This window comes from Dermacentor silvarum, chromosome 3, assembly GCF_013339745.2.
Source record: "Dermacentor silvarum isolate Dsil-2018 chromosome 3, BIME_Dsil_1.4, whole genome shotgun sequence".
NCBI lineage: Eukaryota > Metazoa > Arthropoda > Arachnida > Ixodida > Ixodidae > Dermacentor > Dermacentor silvarum.
The window spans coordinates 62,725,615-62,739,277 of NC_051156.1; the positions used below are offsets into that span (position 1 = coordinate 62,725,615).

At 47.1% G+C, this 13,663-nt stretch overlaps 1 protein-coding gene across 2 annotated transcripts in view; it reads left to right on the forward strand.

The window, feature by feature from the left end:
- The window catches only part of LOC119445451 (zinc finger CCCH domain-containing protein 14-like), a 125,071-nt gene that overhangs the window by 19,680 nt on the left and 91,728 nt on the right, over nt 1–13,663 (forward strand). For both annotated transcript variants that reach the window (XM_037709733.2, XM_037709732.2), the window contains exons 4-6: nt 1,066–1,106; nt 4,065–4,289; nt 7,999–8,153. In XM_037709733.2, the coding sequence (XP_037565661.1) occupies nt 1,066–1,106; nt 4,065–4,289; nt 7,999–8,153 (421 nt within the window). The remainder of the gene's footprint in view (nt 1–1,065; nt 1,107–4,064; nt 4,290–7,998; nt 8,154–13,663) is intronic.

Below are 13,663 nucleotides of genomic sequence, written 5' to 3' on the forward strand. Positions count from 1 at the left end.
TGTGTATGCAAGGAGCAATAAGTGCCTTTTTATTCGTTTGCACTACTGTGTTGTCGTTCCTTTGTCCCAAGAGCACGTGTGAGACCCCACAATCATTGTTTCACTGGTTTTAGAAAGAAACCTGAATGCCGTGGCACATGTTTTTAGAGTTCTTGATATCAACACTCAGCCAAGTGTAATATTTTAGCTAGAAAGAATGTCCTTTTATTTTACAATTAACCTAGTGTTTACATTCGTACAACAAAAGCACTTAAGGTGTGCGCGGACTGCAGTCTGCGCGGCATTCTTTCAGAGGTGAAGTCAGGGCAAGCGCTGGCTGGCTTTACCCCTGCTGGTAAACAATAGCGGGCGCCGCCACCCCATAATTTTTTTTTAAGCTTCCTTGGTATGTATATACCAGTGCCTGCCTGTGAGCGACAGACGGGCGAGCACCTAGCGGTGACCCTTTCAGAGATTATAAACCAGATAGACATCAGTTTTTATAAGCGCAACGAAGAGAAGTAGCCCGCGAGATCAAACCAACTAACTGCCGCACACGCACGTATGTGTGAGCGGTCACTGAAATGCCTGCATAATAAAGCCATGGAATGAAAACCAAGAGACTACGGAGCGGAAAAAAAAAAAGATTGTGTCCACTGAAGGTGGAAGTACTTGTTGGGTAACAAAAGGTGTAAAAATTGGCTTGTTTTTCAGACGTACAGATGGCATCATAAATATACGGCATCGACCATTTGGGACTTGTTTGCGGAGCCGTATATTTACATATTTGACCCTCAAGGGGCTAAAGCAATAATGCACCTGTCACAGACTTTGTTGCTGCAGTAATTTTGATGCATCGAGTACTGTGGGACTCTGACTGGGAATAACAAAAACTTTGTTGTGCTGTAAATTTTGTTGACTTGGTATTTGTTACGTGCCTCTACTTAAATACTGGTTGTGCTTGGACGTGACAAAGTATGGTATCTATCTGGACCTCGAAAATTATCAGAAAAACAGTTATTTGCATGAGCATGCTTAGACATGAATAGTGTTCTGACGGTGGCTTTTTTCCAAACCCTCTTGCAGGTTGCAAGGAGTGCTGGACCACCTCCAGGCCATTGCCACAGGTGAGATGATGCCAGTCGTAGTGTCCCATTGTGCACGGGAAGCAGGTGGCGTTAGATGACCGGGCCACCTTGCCCATATGAGCAATGCCCATCTGTGGTTAAACTGGCCACTTTCGACAGACCAGCACACATTTAGAAATGGCGAAGGCAGAAGAATGAGCAAGGATGGAGCTGTTCTCTCACAGAGGTTTATTTTTGACATTCAGTACTGGGTTTGCGAGGTATTTGAGGACACAACTTTGAATTGACATAGACATTAACATTCTCATTCTATCTGTCTAGACCAGTTGTTCTCAAATGGGGGCCCGCGAAACCTACGCCCACAAAATAGGGGTGTTCGAATATTCCAAAAGTTCTCATATTATCAAATATTATATTTTTAATATTCGAATTTGATTCGAAAAATAGATATTCAAAAATGGGTCGAATATATAGTAGGATACGAATATTCGAATCAAATCGAATATACTGGTGGCAGTGTGGGAGCAAACACGGTTCTTAGCATTTGTTTCTAATTAAGAATATTGGGGCGATATTGTGTTGAATTTTGTAAACATTTCGCCTGTATAGCACACTTAGCCACCAAGCGTTGAATCCTTGCGGGAAAGCCAGCCTTTCAGTAGCAAGGGGCACGGGTTTGTGGATGCGAGGGTGATTTTCGGTAGTTTTCGGGTGGGCTAGAACATATTTTTTTCCTGCCACGAATATACTTGATGTTAAAGTGTATAGAATCAAGTTGTAGAGGAATAAATTATCTTTTCAATGGTATTATTTCAAAGAACATATTTATTAAAATATACTGTGGAAATAATTATCAGAACAAAAAATTGTAACACAAACGAAAAAGACAAAAACTTTGTCAATGCTGCTTCTCACACGATAAACATAAAAAATATTCAAACAACACATTTTGAGCACCAGGCTTAAATGCAATAATCCTGCAAATACAGTCGAATGTCGGTAATTCGAACTGCCGGTTTATTCGAACTGATGCTGTGGTCCCGTCAAAGTTATGTGTATTTCAATAAGTGAAAACGCGAAACGCAATTCAAACGCAAAAGCATTTGCGACGGTTAATTCGAACAACCGCGGACTGACAATGCTCTCAGCAGCACGCCAAATAACGCGGCAGCACCTCCGACCGGCATTGCTTCTACACCGCCATAAAGCAAAAGCTTAGGAGAGACCCCTTAATACAGCGGCAGAGGCCCAGTCAGGCCAACGAAACTACCCACGCCGGTAAACGCTCGTTTCCCGATAACGGCAGAAAACAAAACTTCAGGGAGCGGGCTAATCTGCGCCGGCCGGCTGTACCGGCGGCGGTCGCGCACGGAGACAGTCAAAGGGGAGGAAGCTGTGAGGGAGCTGAGAGAGAGGGCGAGGGGAGCCACCGAAGCCACTGCCATCAAAGCGGCGGAGTTGCCAAGGCCAAATCCGCTTCCCTGCCGCCCTCCTCCCTCACCTTCGACGGTCGCCGTGCGCGCGCGCCCGTAGCTTCCGGCGTCGTCCGCTCCCTGAAGTTTTGTTTGCTGCCGTTATCGGGAACCGAGCGTTGGCCGGCGTGGGCGGTTGCGCGCCGTGATATTTCATGACTCGCTCGCACCATTCGTGCATCATGCTATGGTGCTCGAATACTTCAAAAATACGTCCTTTCTTTAATTCGAACTTCTTTTAATTCGAACAAATTTACGGGCCCCTTCGAGTTCGAATTATTGAGATTCGACTGTATAAGCTTTGTATGTACAAAATTGCTTTAGATACATAGGAAAATATCAGCCCCAGTGAACCGCCGTGCGGCAACTGCGGAGCACGGTGCCAAGGTCCACTCCAGGCCGTCTCCGTGCACAAAACTCCACTCCCTGCGCGGCCGCCGGCCATTAATTTCCGTCATTCAGTCCCACCCGAACGAAGTTAACACCCTGCCAATAAGAACTGTGACCTTTAGAACACGCCGGATATACCAATGCCCGGCCGTGATGAAACTGACCGAGAAGAAAGCAAAAATCACCGGCGGATGCCTGTTGACGTTCCAGGACACTTGCGCCGTCCGTACTAAAGTCTGAGGAATCAAAGCCGTCTTCCAATTCTGTGCTGCTAGCATAATTCAGAAATTCAAGCCTAGATGCATCGGAATCCGTCGAAATTCACCGTTTCCGTGGAGCAGCGGCGCATTACGTCGACGCCATCTTTGAAATTGCAAGTGCTTGTCTCGCCGACTACGAAGGCGCGTTTTAAGATCCCCGCACGGTGGAAAAGAGAAACACAAAAGTGAAACTAATAAAATAGTTTTCCTTTAACCCATTCGGTGGCGCTAGCTGTTCAGAAGTGCTCGGAGAGCAGTAAAATTCTAATTTCTACAATCGATGACATACTATCAATGGGAATAGGCACGGTCACGAAAGTGTTAAAGCTGGGCAATGCCAGCGTCTATGATTCACATTTAAGTGCAGTGTTGGCCTGACAGCTATTCAACAGAGCCTCAAAAGTGTCGGATGTTTTAAGAGCTGTGACAAAACAAGATTTTGCGACTTTCCTGCCATTGACTACCTTCTGAATGCTGGTCCACCCTGCTAAGAAACACTCGTCTAGCACCCGGGAGTGGTGGATGCATAAATATGTGAAAACTTCCACGTTTGGCAAAAGCAAGCACAGTACTCGTGAGTATTGAGTAGCCGGCTGTGAGCTGCATGTAGACCCAAAAGGAGCTGCATGTGGCCCGTACGCCACAGTTTGGGCATTTTACTCTAGCGGTCATACTGACCTACAGTACGCTGCACAATTTGTCAGATTGGTTGGAGCAAGTTCCAGGGTAGTTGGCATCTGCCTAGTGGTGTTAGTGTCTTCCTCTGTGGTATCATCCCTATGTGGTATCCTAGCACAGTTAGCATCTCCTTGTGTGGTTCAGTTAGTATGCCACTTCTAGGAAAGAAAGTTTCTTGTGGTCTCCGTGCTTTCCAGAAGCCAAGCAACGTGGCAAGGAGGAGCAGCCGAGTGCGTTGCTTCCTGGTGAACCTGTACGGCCGGTGCTGCCCCCCCACCTAGACACTACCAGGCAGCAGAAGTCGGAGCCAGCACTAATCGCACCCACTGTTGTTGTGGCCTCCCCGCCCATCAAAGAGGAACCGTTGTTCCTGCCAGAGTACAGCGACGAGGTCCTTGCCCTGAAAGCCGAACCCGAGCCAGGTGGGTGTGCAGCCGGTTTTATCGCAACCATATGTTGCTGTGTGCGCTACATCGTATTAAGCAGGTTAGGGAAGATGCAATGCAATCTCAGAGATATGACTGAAGCAGAGGAAAAATTATGGAAGGAAGGTGCCGCTGGCTGTGCAAGATGGGCTGCCATCTTTGTTGCGGAGAGAAACCAGCAAGCAAGCTTCATTTATGCAAACTCAGCTCAGTGGCTATGGCATTGCGTTGCTGAGCTAGAGATCGTGAGTTTCATACTGGCCAATGCAGCTGCATTCCGATAAGTGCAAAATGCAAAAACGTTTGTGTAATGTGCGTGGGGTTCATGTTAAAGAAACTCCGTTTGGTCAAGGTTAATCCGGAGTACTCCACGACCGTGTGCCTGATAATCAAATTGGGGTTCTGACATGTAAAATCCCAGATAATTTTTTTAAATTTTTTTAAAGGTGAACTCAATACAAATGGATCAAGTCTGGCCGATCCATACTAGTAATGCAACTATGTTTGTGTGCACTTGCCAAGAGGGTTGAGTTAGGAGTACTTCTTGTTGGGCTAGTTGGTGATGCTTAACTATTCGAAGAGATTAACAATGCACAGAGGAAGAAGACAGACAGACCGAGTTGGTAGTGGCACTTGTCCTTCCTCTGTGTGTTGTGAAATTGCGCTCTTCTTCTAATGGGGTTGCGTTAGATAACCAACCTCTTGTGGGTAAACTGAGCCGACGTCTCAGTCGAATAACTTAACCTGATAATGGTTATCTGCACTACTCTAAAGACTTTATTGTATCAGCCTAGGTGATGGTAAATTTTGCAGAAATCACGAAAAGATTGCATTTTTCCAGCCACAATATCTGCGAAATGGCGCAACCGAGCGCCGCCATCTTGGTCTTGTCAGAAAGTGCATTTCTCCATCTTCAAATTTCCCTCTTCAGCTACCTCTTCTACACAGAAACAACCGTACAAAAAACAAATGATTGAAAGTCGTCCCAAAGTCACCGATTGACGGTGCCTGCCATGCAACTCCAGCACACTTCGTGATTGGTCTGCCGCTTGCGTCGTCTGCTCTTTGCACCTCGTCTGCTCTTTGCACCTCGCTCTTTGCACCTCGTGAACCTCGTGGCTAAGCATTCTGAGCATCGGCAATGCGGACTTCGTGACCAAGCTTTATGCGCAGAATTTCGGACATGTGGCTAAGCCTTTCAGCATTGGTGCTTCGGAATTCGCGCATCAGCATCTCCGACTTGGCAATCAAGCACATATGGCATGGACTTCTAGGGCCCGAGGCCATGCACTGCACACGCTTAACGACTCAGAACATTTGTACAAAATACTCAAGATTGTTTTAGGGTTCCTTTAAGTTGAGTCATCATTATATGTTGTATCGTTATAAGTGGACTGCACTTTACTGTGCGACTAAGCACATTGAGCGTCAACTCCTCGGAGCCGCGGCTAGGCATTTCACGCGTCGGCATCTCGGACTGTGCGACTAAACACATCGAGCGTCGACTCCTCAGACCTGCTGCTAGGCATTTTGCGCATAGGCACGTCGGACTGCGCAACTAAGCACATTATGCGTCGACTCCTTGGGCCCGCAACCAAGCACATCGCTTGCTGATTCTTTTATCTTAACAACACAATATCTCGTAACAATATGAATCATAACACCCCTTCATAAAGAGAACCTCGTCATGAGCTCCTTTCACTAGACCCCTTGTGCTGGCACAGACACCTGGCTGCAGAAGCAAGGCATCACATAAAACAACAAGCTGGAAAACTCCTAGCAGCTGCATTGATACCTATCTTTCAGTGGTTCTTCTTCTGAGAGCCTTCATTCAGTGATATGGTCTATTCTACCAAAAGAATAAAATTCTTCACCTGATTGCACTGGGTGCTATCAATGAGGCAGTCTCCAGGTACAACACTAGAACTATATTCATGCCCACACATAGTTCTGCACCTCACTTCTTTTGAACAGGCACCACACTCTTTGTAGAGAAGCAGTACAGAATGCCATAAAAAAGGGGGGGGGGAGGGGGAGAACAAAGGCACACCAGACCAGAGGCCACATGTCCAAGAAGCCCCGCATCACAAACACAATTTTCCGACCCTTCCTATTGAAACTGCTTCCAGATATAACGAACGTTTTTTAAATCGCCATACTGTTGCAAAGAACGCTTAGAACCTGATCACGGTAAACACATGTGACGAAATAGAACAGAAAGACGCACACGTGGAGTACCAAAGCACTGGAGCACGACCAAACTGGGCACACTGCAGTGCGTGCCCCGCTCCAGTCCAACCACGACGATGAAGATGGCCTTGAAGATGAGCGAGTGACCGCTGCACGCGGATTTCAGAAGCTGTGAAGAAGGTCATTAGTTTTCAAGGCACGCCTCCAGGGAAAAGGCGTACAGCACAAACAGCATTGGTGCGTGGTGTGCACTGGCACGTGCACCAGTGTGATATTGGATGCCTCGACAGTGTCACTATTGTTTTTGCGCATTTGTCCGTACAGCACTGCGTGCATTACGCCTGCTCACTGATATTGAACGACCATCGGGGTCCTCCCACCATGAAAAAAATGGCCGCTCAAGCATTCCTGTCGACGCAGCCCGAACCGGCAAGAACGCTGCGCTACGCGCTGCTGCCACACAGTGTTGCAGAAGATTGGCGATTGCTACACTGTAATCAGGAGATCGCGGTTCAGCAGCGTTTCATTTATGCATTGCCGATTGCTGATAATGCTTTGCAGAGATGTTTTACCTTTCGAACATTGTATTTTTTTCACCTGAAGCGACATTAGATATAGCAATCTTACGGTTCGTGTGTGGCTGACATGCAGGCAACCAAGACCAAGGCAATGTAATGCCAAGACCATGGTACGATGACCTTTGCAAAATAGTGGCATGCCGCAGTAGTTCCCGACGTTTACGGTTCCGGCCAACTAGAATGATTCGTTCTCTTGTGCAGAATACAGTCATGTCCCGCTGGTAGTAAAATATATCACACGCTCTCGAATAAAAAATGGCGGCGGCGCTTGCAGCTTTGAAATTACATGTCTCTCGGGCGCCATTTTGAAAGTGCTTTACGATGCCGCATTTCGTTCTTTAGATGGATGTTTCTAACGGAAGATTGCAGCTCGGTGCGGAAACGCACCGGCAACAAAAGTGACACTGAAAATCTGGTTTTTCAACCCAAAATGCTGCCAAATTGTTACTGCTGACGCCAGCTTCAGTGCCATTAACTTTTGAACGTTTGGGTGTATTTAAGTCCACATATAACGAATTACTGATATAACTAACACTTTTCGGGGAACTATTGAGTTGGTTATAAATAGGCTTGACTGTAATCGAGACAAGATATCGTGAAGCTCAAGTGATCACTGTGTCAGCCTTTGTCATCGATTGAGAAAGAGCTCGATTATCTGTCACAAGTGCAGCAGGTGGCATTCCCAGTGCCACATCTGTGCAACTTACTTTTATCATTGTTCCTGGTTTTGCCTTCCTTTTGTTCGTGTTTGTGTTATGCTGGGTTGTACAGTGTGTTACGTCATCAAATGAGACATGTATGAAGTATGTTTTGGTTGTCAATAGAACTCAGCCTGATGACAACACACACCTGCTTTCCCCCCGTGTCCTCTGTCCCATGTTTTACTCCCCTGGCTACCGCAACAGCTCGTCTTAGCTTTGTGTGTCCTGGTCACGCAGACGACGATCTGGCCGACGACCTGCGTGCCATGGTGGAGCAGGCACCGGCAACACGGCAGAGGACGGCCAGCAGTGGAGCGGGCAGCAGCAGCAGCGTCTCCCTGGTCCGACCCATTCCCAGGATGTCTGCGCCCAAACAGACATTGACGTCTAAGGTGCGCGAGGCATGCAGACTACACCCAGCTGACATTTTAGCTCTATTCATGGTTTCACGAAGGCTATTAGCCTCGTGTGAGACCGATGGTGGCACTGCAAACGGTGCTCTGCTGACCTCAGCCGTGGGACTCATTTTTGTCATCTTCGAAGCTCCGGCTAGAATAGCCGCAGTTTCATGCATTTGCTCGCACTGGGACTGCTCGCTCGCATAACAAGGTGCTCTCCAAATGCTCTCTGTATATTTAATGCATTAGCATTTTTAGGGTACTTCACCCACTTTCCAGGGACAATCTATTGATCTATCTATCTATATATCTGTGTTTGTATCTATGTATTTGTTTGCGTCTAACCATTTTCTGGCTGCCTGGGTCACTGGGTAGTCAATTCTAGTCAACTTGGTGTTGCATGAATAAAACTTTGTCTGGCAAGGTGAATCTCATTATTTCACTGACGAGCAGTTTATCTCGAACATTAATTGCACCATGCTCTATAATGCTTCACTATTGTCAAGCATGCTTTACAATATTTTCTTGCATAAATAAATCTCATTGCCACTTTTTAATGTAAAACTTTCGTTTGTTTGGGTTAACATGTAATGCGTAAGGTAGATAACCAATGGACTTACAGAATAGCCGCCAAGGGAAGAGAAGCGCAGTTGAGGATGGCAGAAAACTAGGCGGGGTGATGAAATTAGGCAATTTGCAGATAGAAATTGGAATCGGCTAGCGCAAATAGGGATAACTGGAGATCACAAGGAGGGGCCTTCGTCCTGCAGTGCATATAAACATAGGCTGATGATGATGATGAAGACTATATCTGTGCAACGCACTTTCAGACTACTGAAAACCACTCGGGAAGACATCACTTTATCAGTGTAAGAATAAGAATATGTTATAAAAGGAATAAACGAAAATGCAGGAAAGCTTATGACCATGTTATTGCACCTTTATACCCCCCCCCCCCCGTTTTTTTTTTCCCCCTTGTGTGGTTAGCGCTCTGGCTACTTAAACGGTCAACTACCAGCAAACCTAAACTTCTCAGTTTTCTTGTTTTAGTTTTCAATACGTAGGACGTGCTTCCAGAACAAAATGCAGTTAGATCTCGATATAACAAAGTAGGTAAAATCATCAACTTGCTTCGTTATATCGAAATTTCCTTGTATTGAAATGTCATCTTTTATGCAAATAATTACAGTCGCCGATGGACTTTAATTACACAAAAGGGGCCGCAAGAATTTTTAAATTATCAGGCAGTCACACGATGCCACGTGCCAGTAGTACCAACAGCGTGCACGATGCCACGTCATCTCAGCTCGCCTACTCTTTGCACATGTGGCATATTACCTCTAGTAAGGCCCGTGGGCTGCGTATATGCTCAGCCATGCTGACAGTCATGCACAGCCACACTAGAAAAGGAGCAAGTTGGGAAGCTGGGCAAGTTGGAATTGATGCATTCTTTGAATCAGCGGGGAAAACGACAGCAACATAAAAAGGAAGGACACAGGACGAGCCGGCTCTTCCTGAAAAGCAGATGTGATCCAATCTGCCTCCTTCCCCCATTCGTGCACGCTTACTCACGTTACTGCGAGCTTGCCCTGCCCTGCTCACCCCTTTCCGCTTTCTCGCGTAGAAAGACAGCGCTCATTAACCCACCATCCTTCTCGGCTCACCCTAATATGCTTTCACTCGCACTCAAAGTATACTGCGTGTGGGTCATCGTAGCATCTTATCGCACTCGGACGTTGTATGGAACATGACACTTCTCCGCTTCAGTGGTTATCGCACCTCCTTATACAGTCGAAACTCGCAATAACAAAATCGTCAGGAACACGAAAAACTTCCCTGTCGTGGGAATCTGTGGTGCGAGAATGAGACAGAAAGACGAGCAGAACAAAAATTTAGTTCCAGAAGTCGGTAAGCTTACTTTGCTGAGTCTTGCCTTGCAACTACTTGACAGCGCTGCCTTCACACTGCAAAAAGTGGTCTATTACCACGTCGTCATCGTGATCGCGGAGAAACGTGGAACAAATTGTGTTAAAGGCATCTAACACATCTCACTGGTTCGTTGTCTTCTCTTTTATGTTTTGGTCCTTGGAGATCCTCGGTGGCGTCAGCTTCTCACACGTTACTTATGATGGCCTCGTCGGTCATCTCCTCGTGCGCAACGTCTTCATCTGTGCAAATGAACCCGTCAACGCTGTACCATGGAACTTCGTTTTCCATGGCACAAAGTTACTTCATGCGTTGGTCAGCGGAGGGGGCACTGCGCCAGCAGCACTGTTATCCAGTGCACCTTTGAGCAAATCTTCCTCTGGGGCTGCTGGATCAGTGCATGGTGTCTGCCGAGTAGCTATGAAGCCGGCGTGCTTAAAACAATTTGCAATCACAGCCGGACACGTCACAAGCCATGCTGCGGTCATCATCTCAAGTGCCACGAACAAGTTCACGCCAGTGGTACGCTTGACCTGGAGGTTCAGCAGCGACCGCTAAATCAGCCTCTCCCTGTAGGCGCATTTGACGCTGCGAATGACGCCTTGGTCGAATGACTGCAGCACGGAAGTGCAGTTTCGTTGGGAAAAAAACGAAGCGCTTGTTTTTTGAGCTCCATCTCATCATGTACGGTTCTGCAATTATTTTTAAAAAAAAGGCACACCGGCCTGTCTGCCTTCCACATGTCGGCATCGAAGGCCTCGAGCCAGCTGCCAAATATGGCCCGATTCATCCATGACTTCAGATTGGCAGTGTAATGAACGGGCAGCATACAATTGCACTTGAAGCAGCGGGGCTTCTTGCTTTTGCCGACGACAGGCGGTGGCCGTTTGTCTGTGCCGTTCACGTTAGCGCACAAGATTGCCACACACCGCTTGCTGTGTTTCCCCCCATGCCATTTCTGGACTTACAAGTGTCCAGGGTCCTCGATGGAAGCATCTCATAGAATAAGCCCGTCTCATCCGCACTGGAGATGTCGGAGGGCTTGTACTGGTCCAGTACTTCTTTGTTGGTCTGCAGGCACGATGGCTGCTGCCTCCCCGCAAACGACTTTGGCCACTATGTCGTGGTGGGCTTTGAAACGGCTCAACCAGCCAGGGTTTGTCTTAAAATTATTGTGTCCAAGCATGCATGCAAGGTCCACCACCTTCTGTTGAAGTACTCTGCCGGACAGTGGCACTTTGTTGGCACGCTGTTTGCAAAACCAAGCAAACACCGCCTTGTCGACGTCTGGGAACGCCGCAGCCGTGACTATCTTGTTCTTTGCACTTGTACCGTTTCCGAGTGCACCGAGAATGAAGGCCTTGTTTTTCAATATTGTAGACAGCGAGCTGCATGCAATTCAAGATTCGTCGGCAGTCTCCATCTCCTTCGTGCCCTTTTCCACCTGGGCAATAATTCTAACCTTGTAGCGCCAGAAATTTGCGCCATTTTGCCTGGAGGCAGCATCTGGGCAGGCTGGCATAGTGCACAAATGATCGTGTCCACGGTACACAAAGCATAATCAGCGTCTTCACGGGGGGATGTAGATTTGGCAAATCAGCGATTCTGGATCAGCAGGCCACGCAGGTGGTTCTGCTCCGCAAAGAAGGAATTTTCCTGCACATATTTTTTGTGCAATAAACTTGATTTTTTTCATGCCTATGGTTGAAGGCAAAAATTTCATTTTTGCAATAGTCAATAGTATTCGTATTCTAAAAATATTTAATTTGTTTGCACTTGGTTTTTATTATTCAAATTCGGTTTGAAATTGCAAATCTGATACAGTAGAACCTCACTGATACATTTCTCACGGGACTAAAAAAAAAACGTAAGAGCCGGGAAACGCAAGAGCCGAGAAATCAGAAAAATTGAGCAATGAGAGTAGTGGTAAACTGCGCACAATATTATTTTAATTCTTACGTTTTAAAAAAGTCGCAGTTTCGCCCGAAAGCCAAAGCATCGCTTGCGATAGCTAACTAGTAGAGAGCTATACAAAGTAAGGATACTAGTTTTATCGTTGCCGTATAAACTTGTAAACATTCACTTTTTAACTATATTAACAAGCGCAGTGTCAGCACGCACAGGCAAATACGAACACATCACACTCGATGAGAACGGGCACTTGCTGTCGAGGAAGCGCGGCATCAGCAGCAAGCGATGTGATCTGCGTGCCGTCTATCGCTTCAACACAAACGGAGCGCCGACAACACACAGCACGCACAAAGCTACGAGCCGCCGACACACCTACACTGCCTAGACTGAGCCCCGAACGCGCAGATCGCTTTCAAGATACGGTCCGCGCGACCTCACGCCGCCACGCAGTACACAGTTGATGCCAGAGAACAACGCCGCCAGCTATCCCTCCCTCCCCCTCCCCACCGGTGCCTCGAGCGCGACGGATGAAGGCGCGCTTCCTCCTCGCTTTTCTTGCGCGCGCGCGATTTAGGTGCTGTCTTCGGCTCCCCTCGCACGCTTTTACTTGCACACTATTCTACCACCGTGCACTCGCACATACAGCATACAGCGCGCGGCGACGCAGTTATCGCCCTTGGACATTATAACGGAACCATTTTAACAAAAAACTAGCACGAAAAAGACGGATGAGCAAGAAACTACAAACACAAGCACTGTGTTTATCAGTTCTTGCTCGTCCACATCTTTATCGCGCTAGTGTTTTTTTCTTAAGATGGAACCACACCAACTGGCCCAACTCTCAGTTTTGGTGTTTATGCAGAACATCTATGCGCCAAAACCAATTTTAGGGCCCCAACGCGTCATAGACACCATCTTTAGATAGTGAATACGGATCTCAAAGGTCATGCTTTTGCTGGCGGAAACCGGCGGCCAATACCATCGTCAAGCCACCAAGCCAAGTGACATGAAAAGTCAACATGGCCACTCGGGCCTGCATGGGGTGGCAGTTTGTAACACATGATGCGGGAACGGTCCCACAGTTGCGACGCAGCAGCGGGGTTACCAATGCATTGGGTCCTATGGGAGCTATGCCGGGACCGGCCAAAAACGACTTAACAGCCAGGAAAACACAGCACCCGGGAACGTAACAGCGGGGTTCTGTATTCACAAGCCCCTAATGCCTTGGTATGTGAACAATACCTAAGACTGCTTTGTCTACATCTATTGTACTGTCTTTGTGGCTTTTGTGCATTACAGTAAAACCTAATTAATTCGGATTTCACTGGACCTAAAAAAATGTCCGAATGTCGAATTATCGAGGGTATCAAGAAAATATTTAACAATTCCTTTTTATATTTTGCCCTAAAGCAGTGCAGAAGCAGCAATTTTCATCTTGTCGTGACTAATTAGGGCTCACAGCAGTGAAGGCCTCGCGACTTCATTCGCAGCGCGGCCACAGCACACATCTTCATCCGAAACACGCTTTTCACTACCCAGTACGCATCCCAATTATGTTTTCACCAGTGAGCTGGTTGTCAATAGATCGTCTGACCATCGCGATGTTGCCGCCACTCTTCACCCTTGACATCTTCTACCACGTACAGTGGAATCTCGATGATACGATC